The 23,407-nt window shown below is 46.6% G+C and overlaps 1 protein-coding gene across 1 annotated transcript in view; it reads left to right on the top strand.

Annotated features, from left to right (window-relative positions):
• Nucleotides 1-23,407, top strand: part of EIF3C (eukaryotic translation initiation factor 3 subunit C) — a 683,261-nt gene that overhangs the window by 439,951 nt on the left and 219,903 nt on the right. Inside the window, exons 12-13 of the mRNA XM_078652326.1 lie at nucleotides 16,253-16,378; nucleotides 16,661-16,754. Coding sequence (XP_078508452.1) covers nucleotides 16,253-16,378; nucleotides 16,661-16,754 — 220 coding nt within the window. The remainder of the gene's footprint in view (nucleotides 1-16,252; nucleotides 16,379-16,660; nucleotides 16,755-23,407) is intronic.

Raw genomic sequence — 23,407 nt, 5'->3', positions numbered from 1 at the left:
GAAGAGTGGATTGGGTGGGTCATTGTGAGAAGGATTTAGAAGGGCATTGTATCATTATAAACTTCAGGGATCCCTGGGTGGTTGACTACATACGCAGGGAGGCAAGGTTTGGGAGGATGGGGGATGTGCAGTCCTTGGGTTTGGGTTATTTTTACCCTAAAAGATATGGTGCGCCCTTTTCCAACTCCCTGATGCCTAGAAGACCCGTTGGTAGATCCCAGATGGATAGGATCCCTTATTCTCCTTTTTATCCACAATTGTTTAACCGTTTTGATTCCCTCTCTGACTTGGAGGGCATTGATTGACTGTACCCCGCATCTAGTAGAGGGTGTCATTTGAGAAACCATGTAAATGGCAATAATGGAGTTTGTAATATAAGCTTGAGTTATGCGGGAGGACATTTGGAGAAGGCTGTGGAGAGGGTTGTTGAAACCAGTACAGATGTAAACCAGTCATCCAGCCCTCAAGCATGCATGGTTAGTATTACTGGGGAGGAGCTGTGTGATTTGGATCAAGCCACACCCCTTAGTCAGGTTGAGCTGCTCAAAGTTGCTTCATGGAACATCGCAGGGTTAAAGGGACGAATAGGTTCGGAGGATTGGGCTGATTTTATTGACACCTTTGATATTGTAATCCTTCAAGAGAGTTGGGCTCCTGATCCTATATATCGGGTAGGGTTTTTAAACTTTTATAAGCCAGCAATCGGGGGTCCAAAAGGCAGAGCCTCAGGGGGCCTAATAATCTGGGTTAGGCAGTCTATTGGGTATAGACCAATTGAAATTGTAGTGGTTAACCCTGATCTCCTGGGAATTAAGCTTAGTAAGGCTAACCTCCAGGACATTGTAGTTATCAATATTTATGCCCGAGGTCGTCCAGGAGGGCGCTGTCCGGCTATTTTGGATGAATTGGACTCTTACCATGAGCAGATAGGAAGAGACAAATTAATCCTTATAGCAGGGGACCTCAACTGTACTTTGGAACCCCTGTTTAGTGAGGGTGAGGATTTGGGGGCTGAGGAAGATGCAGTATGGAATATCCCGTCCCTATGTTTGATCAATTGTAAAAAGGCCACGAGGCCACTCTCCATTGGTTAGGGCTGTGTCTGGAGTGGGGCCTGAGAGCGGCAAATGGGCGAACGGCCTCTGACAAGGCTGGCAAACCCACTTTTGACAATGGAATCAGTAAAAGCCGAATAGATTATATTTTGGTCAAAATGGAATATTGGTCACTCGTGGACGATATAGAAGTCGTGGTCCGTCCGGAGAGTGACCATAACCCATTGTTTTTAAGTCTGCAGCTTCCAGGTGGCCTTGGTAGGCCCCCAACAACATCCTGCTTAACGGCAGAGGCCGTCCTGTCCAATGATAGAAGAAGGGTCAAATGGTGTAGGGTTGTGGAAGACCACACTTTGTTAGATGGCATAGCAAAGGAAGTCTCGATGACATTGAGTGCCATTCTAAATCTATCGCCCACCATGGATGCTGTTCTTCCGGTCAGTGACCTTCATGACCAGTGCTTCACTAAACTCAAAGTCCTTTTAACTCTACCGTTAAAACGTGGGAAAGTGAAGGCATTGGGTGCCCAGAAAAAATGGTACAATAAGAACTGTAGAGTGGCACATAGCAGCCTAATAAAAGCCATTAAATCCAGGGTCTCTAGCGAAATTAAAATGGCCCGCCAAACGTATAAAAAGGTACAGTGGGTTGCGAAGAGAGAATGGGACGAGCGTCATTGGTCCGATCTCTTCGAGGCTTGCCAATCATCTAACCAAGTGAAGTTTTGGGAAATTGTAAAATGGGGTAGGAATCCGGATTCCCAAATTCCTGTAAATCACGTCCCAGCTGATGTATGGGTGGACTTTTATTCCAGCCAGTTTAAGGATCCGGACTTAGAACCCCAAATTGGTCAAGTACTGTGTGCATCCCCGCTCGCTGTCCCTAGTCATACGCTAGTTTTTACAACCTCTGATACCGAGTCTGCACTCAGTTCAGTACAATCGGGGAAAGCCCCAGGGATGGATTCTATACCTGCTGACCCATTTAAAACAAATCTCCAACTATGGGTTCCCTATATAACTCTGCTTGCCAATGCCATCGCAAAGGGGGCAAGGATTCCAGAGTCCTGGAAAGGGGCGGAAATTCTTCCAATTTTCAAAAAAGGGGACCGTTCGGTTCCGGGGAAACTACTGTCCCATAAGCCTAATTGACTCCCTACAAGAAAATTGTCGCCAGGATGGTTCTTGCTAGAATCCAGGGGTGGATGGAGATGGAAAGTATTCTCTCCTCATTACAGGCTGGCTTTAGATCAGGCACCAGTACCATCAACCAGGTTTTCAGATTCACCCTGATATACTGGAAGGTGGAGCTATTAGGCGGTGGATCCATCTATGCCGCCTTTGTGGACCTTAAGTCGGCCTTCGATCTTGTGCCTAGGGCAAAACTGTGGGATGTCCTAAGAAATCTGGGTTTACCGCCCGAACTCCTAGAGCTTGTGGTTAGATTGCACGAGAACAACTTTGCCCGGGTGAGGTGGGGAGGCCAAGGGCAAGTGACGGCTAGTTTTCCTGTAACGCGAGGTGTCCGTCAGGGATGCGTTTTGGCTCCTACCCTTTTTCTATTGTTCATTGACCAGGTGGTGAAGTTTTTTGCCAACACCCCCACTGACGCTCCCTCTTTTAGGTGGGACCAAGTTTCCGATGCTTCTATTTGCTGACGATACTTTACTCCTCTCAAAAACACGTAGGGAGGGGGCTGCAAACTGCACTTAATAGGTTCGAGGAGTTTTGTAAACTAAACGATTTACAAATTAATGTAAGACCGACCAAATTTATGGTCCTAACTAAAAATCGTCCCATCAAAAGTACAGTCAGCTTGAATGGCGTTAGTATTGAACAAGTGGAGGTCATGACATACCTTGGAGTGACCCTAGACTACCGCCTTCGCTGGAAAACCCAGGTTGACGCGCTCCACCTTAAATTTGCACGGCTTACGGGCTGCTTGGTTAAGGAGCAACAAATGTCCCTAACCAAACGGGTTGCACCAGCTCTTAAGATTTATGAAGCCAAAATTAGCTCTGCCATCCTGTACGGGGCTGACCTATGGGGCTACATGGATCTTTCACCATTGGTAAAAGCCCAAAACAAATTTATGCGGAAATTGGTAGGATTGCCCCAAATCTACACCAATTAAACCACTCTTGTTAGATTTGGGCTGTAAGCCCATTAACGAGATGGCTCGCTATCGGCTAGTAGCATTATGGAGACAGATCTGGACATCACCGGACCTAAGTCTTTTTGCCAATGAATTGGCGGAAGTCAGATCAGTATGGGGCTCTACCAACATTCCTTGGCTACGGGAGGTAAAAATGGTTTTGGAGGAGATGGGTCTTAATCAGCTATGGGTTTCCCCAGGGTCCACCTCCTTCCCTTCCAATCAAGACTTTAAAGCACTTTATTGGGCTTCTGTCAAACACTTACCTGTGGTACAATCAGATGCTACTAGCCTGTCGGGCAGATTTTTGGCCCACAAATTAGACCCCTCTCTGGAGATTTATTGGGACATGATCACCAAGACCCTAGACAAAAAACTATACCATCAGTTTCGAGTAGGGTCCTTGCCAGTAAGGTTGTTTACAAAGAATTGGTCTGTTCATTTAAATGATTCCTGTCCCTGGTGTACTGACCATAAGGAGAGTGTAGGCCATTTTATTTTTGCATGCCCCGCCTATCATGCTCCAAGAATCAAATGGATTAGGCCCATATGCCGTAGATTGGAAGTTAGAGGGAGTACTGAGGCTTTGAGGGTGCTACTTACCAATACTTCTGAGATGGTGGTTGTGGGTGTTGGTAAGTATCTGGGGTGGGCATGGGTTATTAGAACCAGATATCTAAATGCATTTTAATTCTCAATTTTTAATTGGGTGTTCATACATTAGGTCTTTAATATACTATTTAATCTTTTTTAATTGTTGAAATGTTTTTTGTATATATGATGGTTTAAATGCATTTCCATGTATGTTTTATTCTGTTTTGGTAACTGTCTTTTATGATGAAAAATCGAAATAAAGACCTATGAAACCTGTAACCTAGCATACTCATCCATAAGGCTACACCTCGCTGCTATCCAGCATATCTTCAAAACAGACAACACGTGTCCCTATTCAGAATCCCACCTATCAAAGCTTTTATGGAAGGACTTAAAATAACGATCCCTCCAAAGCATCCACATTCTCCAGTCTGGAACTTAAACATAGTACTTACCAGACTCATGGGACCTCCCTTCGAACCACTTAATTCATGTGAACTACAATTCTTAACATGGATGGTGGCATTTTTAATTGCTATTACCTCCCTCGGGCGAGTGAGTGAGCTACAGGCACTAACCATTCCGGAACCTTTCATGCAAATTCACCACAATAAAGTAGTGCTGCGTACAAACCCTAAATTCATGCCAAAAGTTATGTCCACTTTCCACATCAATCAGTCCATAGAATTGCCAATTTTCTTTCAAAACCCGCAATCTGTAGTTGAAAGAGCCCTACACACACTAGACGTTAAAAGAGCTCTCTTATATTATGTTGACAGAACAAAATCATTCAGGAAGACAAAGAAACTATTTGTCGCTTTTTCACCACAACATAAGGGTAATCCCATTTCAAATGCAGGAATAGCCAGATGGATAGTTAATTGCATTCAAATATGCTATCAAAAAGCGAAGCGCACTTTAACAGTTCCCCCTAAAGCGCACTGAACGCGTAAAATGGGGGCATCCATGGCTTTCCTAGGAAATATTCCCTTAGAAGACCTATGTAGGGCAGCTACATGGTCTACCATACACTTTCACAAAATACTACTGTGTTGATGTGCAAGCCAAACAACAAGCTGCTGTGGCCAGGCTGTCCTTAAAACTCTATTTCAAATAACTGCAGCTGATACAGGCGACCACCGCAAGAGGAGAAACTGCTATACAGTCTATGCTAAGATATGAATTCAGCAGCCCACATGCCTCAAATGGCAAATGCTACTTACCAGTATGCATCTGTTCTTGGCATGTAGGGCTGCTGACATTCATATCGCCCACCCTCCTCCCTGGTGCGTGTCACAGCTGCAGGGTTATCTTCTTTACATACATTTACATAGTCATCTTTTACTTTACTATACTCCATCTTTGCCACAATGGCGAAAAACAATCTGAAGATAGAGAAGATGCCCATGCGCACTGTAGTCCAGGGGAGGAGTCACCTATCTCGTGATACTTCGAAGACTCTTCCAAGACAACAAGGTGCAAACATCCGGACCCAACACTAGGCGGCAATCTATGCTAAGATATGAATGTCAGCAGCCCTACATGCCAAGAACAGATGCATACTGGTAAGTAGCATTTGCCCTATAGGGAGTGTCAGTAGTTGATAGCGTCTTATCCCATGTGCATAGACTGTATTTCCTATAACACATTTGCCCCACTATCACATACTAACATTATAAATAACCTTGTATATATTTATTGCTTTTAAAACAAAATAGATAAACAATGCTATTTACAATACCAACAACTTTAAACGTTGCTACTGCAAGACCTATTGCATCGCATATGCTTGTCCTTAACTTTTCTCTAAGAAATGTCCCAGTGTGATATCTAGGCATATCACATTGAGTAGAAAAAATTGTCTTAAGAGTAACTAAAAAGTAATCTGTACAGTAATTGCAATACCTTGACTTAGCTGTATTTCAAACAACTGCATTTGAACTTGCATTCACTTGTAAAAACATCAAAATATTTTGCAAAGGATTTGTTTCACTTACGTGCCAGGCTTGGCCGTTTTCTAGAAATAAAATCTTAGTATTTTTATACAAACAAAATTGGTCTGAGTTCAGTCTTTGTGTGTGTGACAATCATTTGCTGATTGAGTGTGTACAACACTACCCTCTGATAAAGCCTTACTGCTCGACCACACTACCACAAATCGAGAGTAAGGTGCTATCTACTTTTACCTCTGCCTACCTTTGGGGTTCCACTGGACTCTGTGCACACTATACCTCACTTTGGTATAGTATATACAGAGCCAGCTTCCTACAGTGTGCAGCTTGTAGTGCTGTAGAATTGCTTCCACCTCCTCATATACAAGTTCTTGTAGAGTCCTTTCTAAAGATATATATATATATTCATCTACCAGAGCACATAGACTTCACGGGTTGGCATCTTTGCACCTTCCTACTGTCCTCCTTAAGGGAAAAAACAATCCTAAGGTGAAGTCCGTGTCCAGCTACATTGTCTGTTTTGAGGGAGGTATCATGTCACCTCCGAAACAATTCTATGAAGAAAAAAACTATTTGTAACATATACACCCAATACTAGATGGTAAGAGTGTGCACAGCACGTACATCAACTACTCAAAAAGCTGCAATGTAGTTGTGACAGGTAATGTTATAAATATTTCTTTGGATCTTGTCAAAACCCATTTTTAATGTATTTGTGTTTATACACAATCAGTGGACAGAAGGAATTCACTTGGGAACTGGCATGCATGTGTTGTGGTGTGAAAGTTTTGGTGACATTTTATTAAGCCACAATGTAAAGTACAAAGTTCCCCAGATTGGGTAAAGAGGAGGTAGAGTATGTCGAAATGTAGTGTGTACAGAGAGAAAGAGAAAAGCCAAAGAAGGGGGAAATTCCCTTGTTGGGACTAAAACCCTCACACACCTAGCAAGCTAGATGTCATGCTTCATCATATGGGTTTGCTCCTCGCTGAACTGGCGCTGCAATGTTCAGCGGGCACCCTCAAGGGGGCTCTTTAACGGAGATCTTTAATCCCTGCCATATGGTGCATGCGGGTGTGTGGGGAAGAAAAAGGGTGTAGTCGTAGGAGGTGAGGTGAAGATAAAAAAGGTGGGTCAGTCCACAAAGGAATTTATTGGAGTGGCTGGCGCCCTTGGTAAAAAGGTGGGCGGGGAGATAGTTGCTACTGGTTTATGTTGGGCAAGATATCTACAACCCCCTGGTGTGGTCAACATGTTTCATGCCTACGCGGCATTTCATCAGGACCCAGAGTGGGACGTACTACACAGTGAAAATAATAATATAAGTGTAAAAATTAAAAACCGTAATCATACAACCTTATGCCAAAAGGTCATAAAGGCGCAGGCAAGGAAATCCTGCTCGGTATGAGTGACCTAAAGGAATAAAACATAACAGAACACCGTGACAGTTAACTGTTTGTCTAGCAAACTCACACGACACACATAGAAAGGACATACTCGTATTTACAAGGAAAAAGGGGTAAATCCATTGGTTTAGAACAATGGTTGCAATGACATCAAGCTGCGTCTGCTTAGTGGGGCGCACAGTCATATGTCATGCACACAAAAGGAAGATACAGATAGAGTGGATACGGAACGCTAGAATTCATAGACAAGGGGGGCACATTATGAGAGATCTTACCCTAAGGGAGATCGAGAGATGCCCCGCAGTCTGCTCCAGTGGGACCTGCACGTAAAGGTCAGGAACCTAGGGGGGGGAGCAAGACAGTGTTGATGACACCCCGTCATCTGTATTACCCCATAATGAAAATAGCATCATGGGTGTTGAGGCTCGCCAGGAGGCAGGGCTAATGCGGAGGACATGCACCCGAACGGCCGTTAGTTTAACTCCTGGAGCCTAAACCGACCAGTAGAGCCGGCCAGAAACCCCGGCGGTCAAGAGTGGGGCGCGGACCACGAGGCAGCGAGAGGCGACCCCGCACACCCAACGGGCGCTAGAGGTCAGGAATCACTGAAACGATGGGCCACACCGACATCGCGGCCACCGGAGACTAAGCCGTGCTCGTTTGGAGGCTGAAGGCGTAAGCAAAACATGGGCGTGTAGGTTACACTCCCAAAGCATGCGCGATACCACCCACGGTCAACAAAGGGGGGCAGAGCGCCCTGAAACAGTCAATCGAGCCACTTACCCGGAAAGCGTGCAGTCGGAGCCGCTAACACCTACCCCCACCGTCTGGTCAGGACAGAGCAGCTGGTAACCGCACTGGGCTCAAGAGCGGTATTAGTAGCCCGAGTCTCGCCGAGTCCGCGTGGGGGCGGGGCCTCAGCGGCACTACGCGCACGCGTCACAGAGTCAGACTACCCGATCACTGGAGCGGGGCGTGAGGGAGGATAGTGGCGCCGGTTGGCGGCCATATTGGTGGTGAAATAGGTGCCTGAAGTGTCCAGTTGAACCTATTTGGAATCGTAAGGGTAAAAGAATGTCATATTCGACCAGGACATGGCGTCGAATACCGAAGGGGAGTATCCAAATGATGGATGTGATGTATTCCCGTAAGATATATGGCCACAATGTCTCCCGCAGGGTACAGGAGCGTAAAGCGCAATTTAAGTGTGAGATTAAAATTAAATAATTTGCGCGATAAACACAAGGTGAATGCAGTCAGATACTAGACTGCGCAGTGGGAAATAGACATTACTGCGTAGAGGCCATGTTTGCGGGGTCAGAAGAGAAACACATATAAGGTCCGTCCAATCAAGGTAATTGGTTAGTACGCCAGTGGTACAGTTAGGAAAACCCATGTACGATGGTAGAAATGGGTGGTAAAGGTTACGAAATGGGTAGGGGACATTTAATCAAGTGCAGAGAGTTGAGTATGACATCATGTGTGTTGTATGATGGTCAGGACGTCAGTAGGTGGTGTGGTGGGCACGGTAGGGGTGTCTCAAGCTAGACATATCCCAAGGTGTTAACGTGACACTAGCGACCATGGCACACAATCATTCAGACCAACAGTATCAAGGCGTAGGCGATGTACCCATCTTTGTTCAATTCTGAACAGGGCTTGTTGTGAAATGTGGGGATGGGATTCCAAGACTACCCATTTTATGTTATCTGCCTGATGACCATGTTGGGTGTAGTGCTCATAGAGCCTTGTGTGGGTTTTCAGACATCTAATATTGCTCTTGTGTTCCATGATACGGAGTTTGACCGGTCTCATGGTCATCCCCAGATAATGTTTATTGCAGGGGCAAGTGATGAGATAGATGCACTTGGTGCTGTTGCAATTCGTATGTTTACGCAATTGCCACTTGAAAGTCTCTGAGAGTGTGATCTCCTTGATGGTGCTTGTTTGGGAGCAAACAACGCACCCACCACATGGGAAGTGTCCTGTCACTGGCGGATGGCCCCATAGTGTGGTTTGATTTGTACTGTTTTGTTTCTTAGGGCGTGTATGTATGAGAGAGTCTTTCAGATTAGCCGTGCGTTTGAAGGCAAAGCGAGGCGGTGGAATGTCAAGATCGCTTGAGTTCAGAATGTGCCAATTTCTGTTAATGATTTTCTTGATGTGGCTTGAATGTTTAGTGAAACAAGTCACGCAAGTGATCACATCATCCGTCTCTCTAGGATTAGACTCCAAAAGTGCCTCTCGGTGGTTGTTACCAGCTCGTTTGCGAGAATCCCGCAGCAGCCGTGTCGGGTACCCCCTATCCTGTAATTTGTGTTGCAGGGTAGCAGCTTCATGATTGAAGTCAGCCTTATCAGTGCAATTCCTGCGGACTCGCAGGAATTGCCCGAAAGGTAAATTATCCCTTAGGGCCCGTGGGTGATGACTCCCATAGAGAAGGAGGCTGTTCCTGTCCGTCTCCTTACGGTATAAAGTAGTCTTCAGCCCATCTGGTCCAAGACTGATGTGTAAGTCTAGGAAGGGAATGACCGTGTCTGATATGGTGCTGGTGAACTTAAGAAAAGGATTCTGTGAATTGATCCAAGTACAGAAAGCTTCACATTGCATGCGGGTGCCTCTCCATAGTATAAAGATATCGTCTATATACCTTCGCCACATAGTCAGGTTGTCACTGAAAGGGTTATTAGCAGAGTTAATGATACACTCTTCGAAGGTAGCCATGTAAATACACGCTAGGCTGGGAGCAAATGTCGAACCCATCGAGGTCCCGCTGATTTGATGGTAGAGCTGGGTACCGTACTGGAAGAAGTTCTCGGTCAATGCTATAGTAGCACATGCCATTATGAAATGTACAGGCGTGGGCGAGTACCACTCCTCCTGAAGCAAGGTAGATTCGACTGCGTCCAGTGTAGCTTGTTGTGGGATGTTGGTATACAACGCTTCAACGTCCAATGTCAACAGGAGGTCCACTCCCTCCCTCCCATTGATGTTATTTAACAAACGGAGCACATCCCTAGTATCCTGTAGAAATGATGGTATCTTTCTCACCACTGGTTGCAAAAAGGAGTCGCAAAACTTGGACAGTGGTTCTAGGAGAGAGCCAATCCCTGAGACAATAGGTCTGCCCGGGACTGGACTCTGCCCCTTATGAATCTTAGGAAGGGTGTAGAAGTATGGGGTGACGGGGTCAGTGGTTATCAAGAACTCAGCCTCGTTCTTGGTTATCCACCCATTGGTTTCTCCTTCCAAGACTAAGCTCGAGATAGATGTACTCAATCTTCTCGTAGGATCTGTTCGAAGAGGTTTATAGTGGGTTGTATTGGACAGCTGGCGTCTGCACTCTGTGTCGTAATCGACGCTGTTTTGAATCACAGTGGCCCCACCCTTGTCCGCCTGTTTAATAACAATGGAGTTGTCGTTTGCTAAATCTTGTATTGCCTGTCTCTCAACTTTGCTCAGATTGTTATAGTTATTAGTAACCGGCATTGTTTCGAGACCTTTCAAGACAGCCTTCTCAAATGCCAGGACCTCAGGTGGAACCATGCTTTCATTAGGGGTGAAGGTTGATGGTTTACGTAAACCAGTGTCAGTACTTTCCATGCTGGGTCTGTCATGGAAGAATGCTCGCAAGCGGACTTTTCTGAACAGTTGTTTTAATTCACACATTTCTGTGAAACTGTCCGGGATAGGTGTCGGTACGAAGCCTAACCCCTTCTCTAGCACCCCGCTTTCAATGGAGGTGAGCGACCTTTCAGAAAGATTCACAATTAGGCTTTCCTTCCCCTGGTCGTACTCCGTGTCTCCACTGAGGGGGTTGTGGTTTGCTGGTCCTGCCACTGTACTCCTTTCTGCGTTCCTCCTCTGTTTCGCCCTCTTCCTCTGCCCCAGCCTCTGCCTAAAAAAGGAGGGTTCATGGGAAAGAATTGAGGTGCGGCCTGGGGATAGAAAGGATATTGCCACGGGGGCATCATTTGTGGGGGAGGACCATGAAACTGTGGTACATTATGATAGCCCTGGTTCCAATTGCCACGTCCTTGGTTGCGGTTGCTCTTGGCAGGGTAACCTCCGCTGGAGTCACTGCCTGATGAACCCCTCCGGCTGCCAGTGTCTGAATTCTCATCAGAGGAATAGGTAGATTTTTTATTGGAATATCCAGTTTTGAGGTAAGGATAGACTTTTTCTTTGTCAAATCTATCCACCTCTTTCTGGAGCTTAGTCATCTTCTGCTTGAGCAAGAAGTCATGACTGTCTTCAATCTCTTGGTTTATTTCAGCTAGTTTTGTGGTGAAAGGTGTTTTGGTTAGCGTACCCCTGATAGCTAACTCCATTGCTGTTATTTTAACCTGCAGGGCATCTGCCAATCTTTTGGCAGTTTTGACTATCAGGAATAGCAAATCTTTGGTGCACTTCCATGATATGTGGCACCAATCGATCTTAAATTGCCCATCCTCTAAAAAGAGTCTGGGTAAAATGTTAACTATTGGGTGCGTTGTTTGCTCCCAAACAAGCACCATCAAGGAGATCACACTCTCAGAGACTTTCAAGTGGCAATTGCGTAAACATACGAATTGCAACAGCACCAAGTGCATCTATCTCATCACTTGCCCCTGCAATAAACATTATCTGGGGATGACCATGAGACCGGTCAAACTCCGTATCATGGAACACAAGAGCAATATTAGATGTCTGAAAACCCACACAAGGCTCTATGAGCACTACACCCAACATGGTCATCAGGCAGATAACATAAAATGGGTAGTCTTGGAATCCCATCCCCACATTTCACAACAAGCCCTGTTCAGAATTGAACAAAGATGGGTACATCGCCTACGCCTTGATACTGTTGGTCTGAATGATTGTGTGCCATGGTCGCTAGTGTCACGTTAACACCTTGGGATATGTCTAGCTTGAGACACCCCTACCGTGCCCACCACACCACCTACTGACGTCCTGACCATCATACAACACACATGATGTCATACTCAACTCTCTGCACTTGATTAAATGTCCCCTACCCATTTCGTAACCTTTACCACCCATTTCTACCATCGTACAAGGGTTTTCCTAACTGTACCACTGGCGTACTAACCAATTACCTTGATTGGACGGACCTTATATGTGTTTCTCTTCTGACCCCGCAAACATGGCCTCTACGCAGTAATGTCTATTTCCCACTGCGCAGTCTAGTATCTGACTGCATTCACCTTGTGTTTATCGCGCAAATTATTTAATTTTAATCTCACACTTAAATTGCGCTTTACGCTCCTGTACCCTGCGGGAGACATTGTGGCCATATATCTTACGGGAATACATCACATCCATCATTTGGATACTCCCCTTCGGTATTCGACGCCATGTCCTGGTCGAATATGACATTCTTTTACCCTTACGATTCCAAATAGGTTCAACTGGACACTTCAGGCACCTATTTCACCACCAATATGGCCGCCAACCGGCGCCACTATCCTCCCTCACGCCCCGCTCCAGTGATCGGGTAGTCTGACTCTGTGACGCGTGCGCGTAGTGCCGCTGAGGCCCCGCCCCCACGCGGACTCGGCGAGACTCGGGCTACTAATACCGCTCTTGAGCCCAGTGCGGTTACCAGCTGCTCTGTCCTGACCAGACGGTGGGGGTAGGTGTTAGCGGCTCCGACCGCACGCTTTCCGGGTAAGTGGCTCGATTGACTGTTTCAGGGCGCTCTGCCCCCCTTTGTTGACCGTGGGTGGTATCGCGCATGCTTTGGGAGTGTAACCTACACGCCCATGTTTTGCTTACGCCTTCAGCCTCCAAACGAGCACGGCTTAGTCTCCGGTGGCCGCGATGTCGGTGTGGCCCATCGTTTCAGTGATTCCTGACCTCTAGCGCCCGTTGGGTGTGCGGGGTCGCCTCTCGCTGCCTCGTGGTCCGCGCCCCACTCTTGACCGCCGGGGTTTCTGGCCGGCTCTACTGGTCGGTTTAGGCTCCAGGAGTTAAACTAACGGCCGTTCGGGTGCATGTCCTCCGCATTAGCCCTGCCTCCTGGCGAGCCTCAACACCCATGATGCTATTTTCATTATGGGGTAATACAGATGACGGGGTGTCATCAACACTGTCTTGCTCCCCCCCCTAGGTTCCTGACCTTTACGTGCAGGTCCCACTGGAGCAGACTGCGGGGCATCTCTCGATCTCCCTTAGGGTAAGATCTCTCATAATGTGCCCCCCTTGTCTATGAATTCTAGCGTTCCGTATCCACTCTATCTGTATCTTCCTTTTGTGTGCATGACATATGACTGTGCGCCCCACTAAGCAGACGCAGCTTGATGTCATTGCAACCATTGTTCTAAACCAATGGATTTACCCCTTTTTCCTTGTAAATACGAGTATGTCCTTTCTATGTGTGTCGTGTGAGTTTGCTAGACAAACAGTTAACTGTCACGGTGTTCTGTTATGTTTTATTCCTTTAGGTCACTCATACCGAGCAGGATTTCCTTGCCTGCGCCTTTATGACCTTTTGGCATAAGGTTGTATGATTACGGTTTTTAATTTTTACACTTATATTATTATTTTCACTGTGTAGTACGTCCCACTCTGGGTCCTGATGAAATGCCGCGTAGGCATGAAACATGTTGACCACACCAGGGGGTTGTAGATATCTTGCCCAACATAAACCAGTAGCAACTATCTCCCCTCCCACCTTTTTACCAAGGGCGCCAGCCACTCCAATAAATTCCTTTGTGGACTGACCCACCTTTTTTATCTTCACCTCACCTCCTACGACTACACCCTTTTTCTTCCCCACACACCCGCATGCACCATATGGCAGGGATTAAAGATCTCCGTTAAAGAGCCCCCTTGAGGGTGCCCGCTGAACATTGCAGCGCCAGTTCAGCGAGGAGCAAACCCATATGATGAAGCATGACATCTAGCTTGCTAGGTGTGTGAGGGTTTTAGTCCCAACAAGGGAATTTCCCCCTTCTTTGGCTTTTCTCTTTCTCTCTGTACACACTACATTTCGACATACTCTACCTCCTCTTTACCCAATCTGGGGAACTTTGTACTTTACATTGTGGCTAATCTTTCGGACACGTACACTGGACCCCTTTAAATATTGTCCGCCCTGGTTCCCCCCCTTTTGTTGTGGACATTTTATTAAGGCCAAGGAGAAAGGTGTGGCAATAGAGTAGTAGATGTCCCTGATGATTGTGCTCCTGAACCTTTTCATATTACAATAGATTCATGGAGGCACACATAAAATTGGTCCTTACATTTTCCTTAGCAAAATCCTTAAGCTGCTAATGTATAACCCGGACACACACACACACACACACACACACATATATATATTATCAAACAGAATTTTTGATTACAGTTTAAGACTTTGCAAAATGTACATGAATTTAGTGGTTTTCTTGCATTTAGCATTCAGTTACTCTGTACATTATATGTGGATGGAATAATTCTTTATTGAACGATTACTCTTTTATGTCTATTATATTTGTGGGAGGAGTTTCGTGTTATTACTAGTATTTAACCACCCATGTCTCTGGGTCTTGTCATGTGATCAAGTCCGGGTTTCCCGGACGAAACGCGTCATGCCGCCATCCCCATTGATGGAATAAAGCACTTCATTTTTCTATGAAATCCTTGGCTTGTGGTCTGTACCTGGCTGTGTCCGTTGCTGTTCGGCGTTCCAGGATTGTGGATATATATATATATATATATATATATATATATATATATATATATATATACACACACACACACACGGAACTCTGGGTAGTTCCCTAGTTTAGGTGTAAGGGCAGCTCCTGTATAGAGCACCCTCAACACCAGTGACACTCTAGATTTGCTCACCTCAAATGCCTGCTTTTCTATCAAAGTTTTCAAGCATTGGATTAGCACAGTGCTATCCACGCAGAGATAGAAATGGTTAAATGCTTAAAAACTTTGATAGAAATGCAGACATTTGAGGTGAGCAAATTTAGAGTGTCGCTGGTGTTGAGGGTGCTCTATACAGGAGCTGCCTTCCACCTAAACTTGGGAACTACCCAGAGTTATCTCCTTCTTTTTTTGCATAATTTATGTGTCACTCTATGCCTGCAAGGGTATTGTTTTGACTTATACTGGGTGCTCCCTTGTGTCTGGACAATGCTAAACCTCTGAAGAGCTGTAATGAGAGCGAAACACGTGTCAGGGGTTGCTTTTATTCATTTCAGGTTGGCTTGGATGGTATTTTACCAATCCAAAGCTGTAATATTGTGCCTGGAGTGGTAAATGGCTTTTGTCATTTTACAGCTCCGCGTGAATAGCACTGTGCTAATCCTATGCTTAAAGACTTTGCTGTACAAATTGCAAAAGACTTTGTCCCTTTCTATCTCGGCGTGGATAGCACTGTGCTAATCCAATGCTTAAAAACTTTGATAGAAAAGCAGACATTTGAGGTGAGCAAATTTAGAGTGTCAATGGTGTTGAGGGTGCTCAATACAGGAGCTGCCTTCCACCTAAACTTGGGAACTACCCAGAGTTCTCTCCTTCTTTTTTGCATAATATATGTCACTCTATGCCTGCAAGGGTATTGTTTTGAGAGATATATATATATATATATATATATATATATATATATATATATATATATATATATATATATATATATATATATATATATATATATATATATAGCATTAGTGTTCTGCTTGTCGAGAAAGCACTGTAGAGCTCAAATCCTATTAAGACCTTTCTGAAAGTACTGTGGATACCATTCAAGGCGTGTACTTGTAACCGTGCACAAAAATGAAAAGCGTGCTCCGCTTTTTGTTTATAGGAACCTTCCTTGAGATGGACATGCAGTTGAAAATCCTCCCAACTTTGTAGGATTAGGATAACTCCCTATCTGCCGTAGAACACTCTGCCCCTACCCATCCCTTTACTCCTTCCTAATCAAAATGTGTTGTTGTGGATCTGAAATGGACTCCTTTTCCTCTGCCTTCCCTCTCCTTTTAATACATATTGTCTCCTGTCCTCGTTCCCTTGCTCTGCTGTCTTCCCCATTTCTTTGCCCCTTTCTTGTGCAGTCTAAAGCCAGGTACAATCTTTTGGTTTCTGTCAACAGCCTGAAATGTGGAAGAAATGCCTGGACTGCATTAATGAACTGCTCGACATTCTCTTTGCCAACTCCAATATGTTCATTGGAGAAAACATCACTGAGGATTCGGAGAACTTGACAAATATGGAACAGGTAACACCATGCAAGAGTGTATGCACGGCTAGTACTAAGGTGGATGGATAACATATAGGTCATGGGGGCACAAAAAGGAAGTGCAAACAAATACCATACAGCTGAATTGGTAATGCTTAAAAAAACTACCTTTGTGGAATCATTATAACATGGCAGCAACTAAATCCTATGGGAATGGTGATTGCTTAATATTAGCATTTGTTACAGGTATGCCCATATGCATTCAAAAGCTGTTAACAAAGACTTCTTGTACTCAGTGATTGTTTCTCTTGTCTCCTGCAGCCTCTGCGTGTAAGAGGTTGCATCCTGACACTTGTGGAGCGGATGGATGAGGAGTTCACCAAGATCATGCAGAACACCGACCCACATTCTCAGGGTGAGTTGGAGGTCTGTTGGTGCTATAGTAGTATTACGTTTTAACCATTTGTATAGAGTTTTATTACAGCACAGGTTTATGCATGCATTCAACACACATCACTACAATTAGATCCTACTTAAAGGCATTATGCATAATTCGTGTGACATCTGGGTTAAAAGGAGTCATTGATTCATTAAGAAGATAATCAACATAAGAAACTTAGGAACAAGCCATGCACACTACATCCGTCCTCTAAAGGGCAATCTCAGAAGAAAGTAGCTCTCCCCATTTCAACCATCCTCAGCCTCCCTTCCCAGAGTCAGAGATCTGTATATAAAGGGCCCTTGTTTTCATGTCCTGCATACCTACCCATTCACACCGCCAGTCCAACAGTCACGAAGCATGGGGAGCACAGGTGATGTCACACTTGGTGCTACCCTCTAAATAGCCAATTGGAAGCTTCATTGATGGTTAAAGAAACACTGCTAGGCCATCTGTAACTCATTCAAGAAGCCCTCCCAATGTGCTGCAGTCTGCATCCTCACCATGAAGCGCCACTGCCTCAGCCCTACCCCACTAAAGTGTTGCTGTTCCAAGGCTGGCAGCACGACTGCCTTACAGTTCATGGTTATTAATCTGTGCACCATCAACATCACCAGTCAAAGAAGCGAGTTGCAGCACTCCCTGCATTCCTACCTCTAAACAACCCTGTGAGAAAATGGGGTTCTGTTGCAGCCCTCCACCCCACCACTTTGCTGGGCTTTTGATGCATCTTTGACTGGGTCCCTGCTGTCCAGGTTCCCAATACAAGTGTGTTTCCCCAAAACAAACCCCCAATTGATACTTCTGCCAACTGTAAGTCCCTAGTAAATGGTACCCTGGGTGCCTGGGGACTGAAGGTCCCTTCACTGGGACAATGCCACTGCCCTTGCAGCCTGCGTGTCCCTGTAAAACCGACAGTCGACATGGCACCCTCCCTGGGTGCCATGGAAGCCATCTATGCTTGACAGCATAGTTAAGTCACCCCTCTAGCCAGCTTCATAGCCCTAACTCAGGATACACATACTACAGGTGAGGGCATATCTGCATGAGCAGATATAACTCTACAATATTAGGCCCCATTGCTTAATATTCTAAGTGCAAGTGAAGCCATACGAGTACATGGAATGGGAACTCAATAACTTGAGTTCACAGCACCACGATGGCCGCCCATCCCCAACTGGTTCGGTTAATAAGACTCAGATGCTCGGAGGCACCCCTACACTGGAATCCCCTGGGTCTTGGTGAGCTGAACAGACTGTGCTTCTATGACCCCTTACATCCCAACTTACCTTTGCTGTCGTTGAGCTCCCTCAATTGCAGGGGGCACGCCTACAGCCTCTTGGCCGAGAGAATAATTGAAATGCATTGAGCGCCCAACTTTGATTTGGCTCCCTGGACCTGGCCACCCTTGTGCCGCTGGTGGTGTATGTTTATGGCAGCTGTCTGCCCTTGTGCTTGTGCTAAAGCTTGGCCCCTGCAACCGATTTACTTACCTGCAAGCAGTGTGGCTCCAGGCACCCCCGGTCTCCATTGGAAAGCATTAGGTCGGACTGCGATTTCTACCTCTACACCCAGCCGCCGCTGGTAGTGTAGTTTGGTACTTACCTGGCCCTTCCTGACTTGTAAGTTGAACCTGTATAACCGCAATATTGTTTTCCCCATAGAATAACATTGGACTGTGTTTTTTCAAAGCGAAAAGCATTTTTTATTAGAAACGTACTTACCTGTTTACGAAGACGTGAGTCTTAAAGTACAAACAAAGTATATTTTTTTAATAAAATTGGTCTGGATCTCCTTCTTGAGCCGTGTGGCGATTATTGATCACTGTTTTGCAATGAGTGTCTTACACTTCTCTGTTAGGCCTAAGGCTTCTCGCCCACACTACCACTAATAGAGCACTTTGAGTTTTACATTGAGCCCTGTACACTTTTGGGAAACGTGTGGACTGTGCACTGTATTACCACCTAGTGGCAATATCAAATACAGAGCCAGCTTCCTACAAGCCCCAAGAGACTGCTTGCCATGGTATTAAGGTCAGTTCTCCCCATTATGCCAGCTAATGTATTGGTTACCTCCTGCCACAATTCCACACCTACAGGGCAAAGGCAGAATATATGTGCCAAGTCAGCATCTGGGGCCTGACGCCTCTCGCAATTGAACCGAAAACCAAATATTCTGTTAAGTTTGGATGGGGTGATATAAGCCCTGTGTAATATGTTGTTGTAGGAAGGTAGATCCCCGACTATGGTTGCCCCCAACTTTTTGCCTGGTGTTTTGCTGGTTTTCTGACTTAGTTGACCTGGGGCCCTGCTATTCAGGACCCCAGGCCTACTGCTCTCTCTGTAAAATGGATTCCATGTACCTTAGGTACATATCTAATTGGATACTGAGTCACCTTATCAGTCCCTGTACAGTGTACCTTAGGTACCCAGGGCATAGGTGTACCCAGGGCCTACCAGGGGCTGCAGCATGTATTATGCCACCCCTGGCTGGCCATCCAAATCTGACACAACTGGCTGCTTGACAGCTGGGGCAAGGTGGTGTAATCACCCTTTGCTTTAGATATAGTATACCTATATCTAACCCTAAAAATGGACACACAGATCTCCTATCAGTCACTCCTATGGCAGGCCTTGACAATCCTGAAGGCAGAGTGCTTGGAATCGTGTGAGATAAGTGCTCTGGCATGAGCTGAGCCTGTCTGCGGCTTTCGGGATCCATCCCTTAGCCGTTTCCATGATATCGCATACCATATACTCTTAAGTGCATTATAATCCTCGCGGTTATATGCCAACTCTGGTATCGCTTTATCAAAACATGTCGAGTAAGGTGTCATACGAATTGGAATACTAACCCCTCGCCAATTCTGGCGACGGGGTTAGCATTCCACCCTTCTAGAGGGACACGACATGTATGTAACCTGTAACCCCGGTTAAAGTCAGACAGAGCCTTAGCATCCACAAAATGGATGCTGCCACCGAGACACAAGTCTGCCCTCCTGCTGCTGGGAGTCCTCCCAGAGCAGGAGGCAAGGACAAAGGGTTTCCTGCCAGGGGCGGTGCCAGCACCGTCCCCGACAGGGTTTTGTGTATTCCAGGTAGGCAGGGCTACAGAGGAAGGTGACTGCAAGTGGCACCCCGGTGCTCACTGTGCATAGGCCGGCTGAAACCAGTTCCAGGGGCACTCCAGCCCCTGGCCTGGGGAAAGCCCGCCAAAGGAGAGGCGTGTAACCACCCCCCTCCTGGTCCCCCCCATAGGGCAGGACTTAGTCGCGTGCCAGCCCCCTTTTCCCAGATAAAGGTAGGAACTGGCCCCCTTCCAAATTAGATCATCTTTGGAATCAAGACACGACTTTCTGCGAAAGGACTTCAAGATTTCCTTCTTCAAGATTCTCCCTTGTGACTAAGGAGTAGTCACCCTGCATCCGCAGGCACCATCGCAAGAACACTGCGGTCTGCTGTAAGTCCTTCCTCCGGAATCCGACTGCCCAGCTCGACAAGACCCGGCTTCCCTGGCACCTCCGACCTCTACTCACCTCTACAGCCAAGCTGAGAACCTTGAGTGCGACGAGACCTCAAGGGACCGACTATTGCCAAGACTGCACGACTTCTGCACAGCAAGCCCGCCGAGTAATTTCCTGGCGAGTGCTTTGGGGGTCCGAGAAGCCCCGACCCTGAGCAGCTCCAGCACCGAAGAGTAGCCCCCCCAGCATCTCCACGATCGGCGTGGGGCCCTTCTGCTTTTTGCTGCTCACCGCGTTGTTTGGCTACTAGCCCGCTGGCTTGTGGCCTTCTGAACGACGCCCGACGACATCACTGCTGCTAGTCTGGTTGCTCCAGACTGGCTCTTGCTCCCTTCCAGAAGAGGAGCACCCCGGACCCTCCTGGTCCACTCAAGACGCCATTTTGAGTCCACCGCGTGGGCTTGAATTAGCCAAGGCTTTGTGCCCAATCCTGGGTTCTTCGACGCCGACAGCTTCATCCATCGTGGGACAGCTCGCCTCTCCATCCTGGTCGCCGACAACGCCTCCTGGTCCGTGAGATCTGCAGAGCACAGCGTCGCCCACTCACCTAGTCGAGGTGACTACCATCCGGTGCCCTCCTGGTACCCACTGACTACTGGCTAGTAGTCACGAACTTGGTCCCCTCTGCTTTCAGGTGTCATCCATCTTCCAGATCCAGGCTTGGATCACTTCGAACTATCTTCACTGGTCGCCTGCCATCATCTTTCTTCCAGGCTCCTGGTCCGGCAACGAGGATTCCCGACGTCTTTTGAGACCTATGCAGCTGCAGCCCCTGGGCTAGGTAACTTCGGCATTTCGGTGCCCCAGCATAGCCTCACTATCCAAGGGTCAGGATCCACTGTCGTTTTCTCCCTACCAGGTCGGGTTCGCCCGTGAACACTAACTTTAGCGTTACTAGCTACCATAGACTTTGTCCCGCATCCCGCGTGAGAGTGCACACTCTGCACCCGAGTCCCCTAGGCCTCCTAGAAGTAATCTAACGATTCCATAGTCAAGTCCTAGCGATTCCAAAGCCTATTAGTACTGTACTTACCTGCTAGTAATTTCGCATTCCACTTTTAAAGTATATGGTTTTTCGTGCCCCTCGGGCATTTGTGTATACCGTGCTAACTTAAGTATTTTCGTAAGAGTTTTGTTGTGTGCCTAGCACCCTGTCCTCATAAAGAGTACAGGGCTGTTGTGATTCTAATAAATACATTGTTTATTTTCATAACACTTGTGTGGTGTCCTTTCACTGGGTGTTCAAGGGGTAATGTGATGGTAAAACAGCTGGCTTAACACGCCCTCTAGAGTCTTAGCCTTAGACTGCTCGTATCCATGCTACTAGGATAGCTGGTCTATAAGGTTGACTTACAACCAATCATCAATAAGGGTTGTTTGGACTGATATATAGTGATCACTAGAATAGTGAACACTGCACATCAGGCCAACTTCTCACAGTTGTGCTGGACATTTTGGAGTTTAGCATTGCCAGCAGGGGGTTCTTGTGACGTTGACGACAGTGCTCGCCTGAGCCATGTGATCAAGCAGCAACCATGACCTATGGTATGCAACGTGTGCATCAGAGGGCGTTGCTCTGGTTCAGTATCAGTGATGCGCCACAAGCGGCCAAGTTAACCACTAATCTGCCCTGAGCCAGGAAGTGACCCACTGGGAGATCATTGTCAATCTACAGATTTTCAAAGGGGATGAGTGCTCCATCCCAGAGCAAGGCACCCAAAGTCTCAATGCCAGCAATCTCTCACATCTCCCAGCCATTCTCTGGATTTCTAAAGTACCAGAGGGAGTCCAGTTGAATCTCAAGCATGTACTGGGGTATAGCTGGGATGATGTGCAGTTCTCTTAGGGCGCTGGCATGTGCCTCGCAAAAGGCTGTTGGGCCCTTAGGGGATCTCCCCCATGGCAGAAAGGCCTTCTTCAACAAGTGCTTTACTTTATCTCCGGCAGGCGCACCCAGCTCCCCTCCCAGTCACACTGCCTACGAGCAAGCAGGCCACTGCAACTGTGCCGCCAGATAGTGTTTGAAGAATTGTTTGCAGGTCTCCTTTCTCCACTGGCAGGTGCAGCTTGTACAATGCAGTTCAGCCCCTGACCTTGCGTGTATGGTACTCAGAGGTAAGCTTACCATAAGGTTATGAAAAAAATGGAAGAGATGGAAGAGCATCACCATCTTGGATAGACACACTCTGCCCTGTGAGCAGAAGGGTACATCAAAACGTCAACTGGAGATTAAAGGAGACCACGGCTCTTGTCAGATTGCTGTCACAATCTCAAGGGTTATGATAGATGTTAATCCCGAAGTACTTAAAGGTACATGGCTCACAGCAGGGTGCCTGTCCACTATACTGTTTTGTGGCAGGCAGATCAGGTGTACCGGAAATGGGCAGTTTTAGATTAATTCACACTTAGCTCAGAGGCATCCCTGAATTCCGATAGTATATTGGTTTTCTCCATTATGCCCTCCTGGATATCCCGAACATAGATCAGGACATTATCTGCTTAGAGAGAGACCGCATGTGTCACCCCCTCCAAATGGTATGCCCCTCTCCTGGCCCTGCTGTTCAAGCTTACATGCAAGCTGCTCTTTTAGCAGAGCAAAGAGGGAACAGGGAGAGTGGGCACCCTGGCAGGTACCCCTGCTCACTGAAAAGGCTTAGGCACACTGCCCTGTCTTCATCGGAGCCATAAGTACTAAGGACCGAGTAGAAAAGTCTTATTAATTGCTGCAATTTGCCATCAATGCACATGGAATATAGCTTTGAAAACATCCAGGTTCGATGCATGTGGGCTGCTGAATTTATATCTATGCATAGATCGCCGCCTAGTGTTGGGTCCGGATGATTGCACATTGTTGTCCTTGAAGAGTCTTCGAAGTATCACAAGATAGGTGGCTCCTCCCCTGGACTACAGTGCGCATGGGCATCCCCTCCATGCTCAGATTGTTTTTTTCCGCCATTGGGTTCGGATGTACTTCTTAACTCACGTTCGGAATTTCTACTAGTTACTCTTTTTCGAGGCCAAAAGGCCTTAGGGGCGTCGGTATTGTCTTTCGTTCTGTGCCTTTTACCTTTCCAGTTCTTTGAACTAGACTTCGGAAGACTTTTGC

Source organism: Lissotriton helveticus, chromosome 7 (genome assembly GCF_964261635.1).
Source record: "Lissotriton helveticus chromosome 7, aLisHel1.1, whole genome shotgun sequence".
NCBI classification, from domain to species: domain Eukaryota; kingdom Metazoa; phylum Chordata; class Amphibia; order Caudata; family Salamandridae; genus Lissotriton; species Lissotriton helveticus.
Note: the sequence above shows the minus strand (reverse complement) of the source record. Positions and strands in the feature narration are given on the sequence as shown.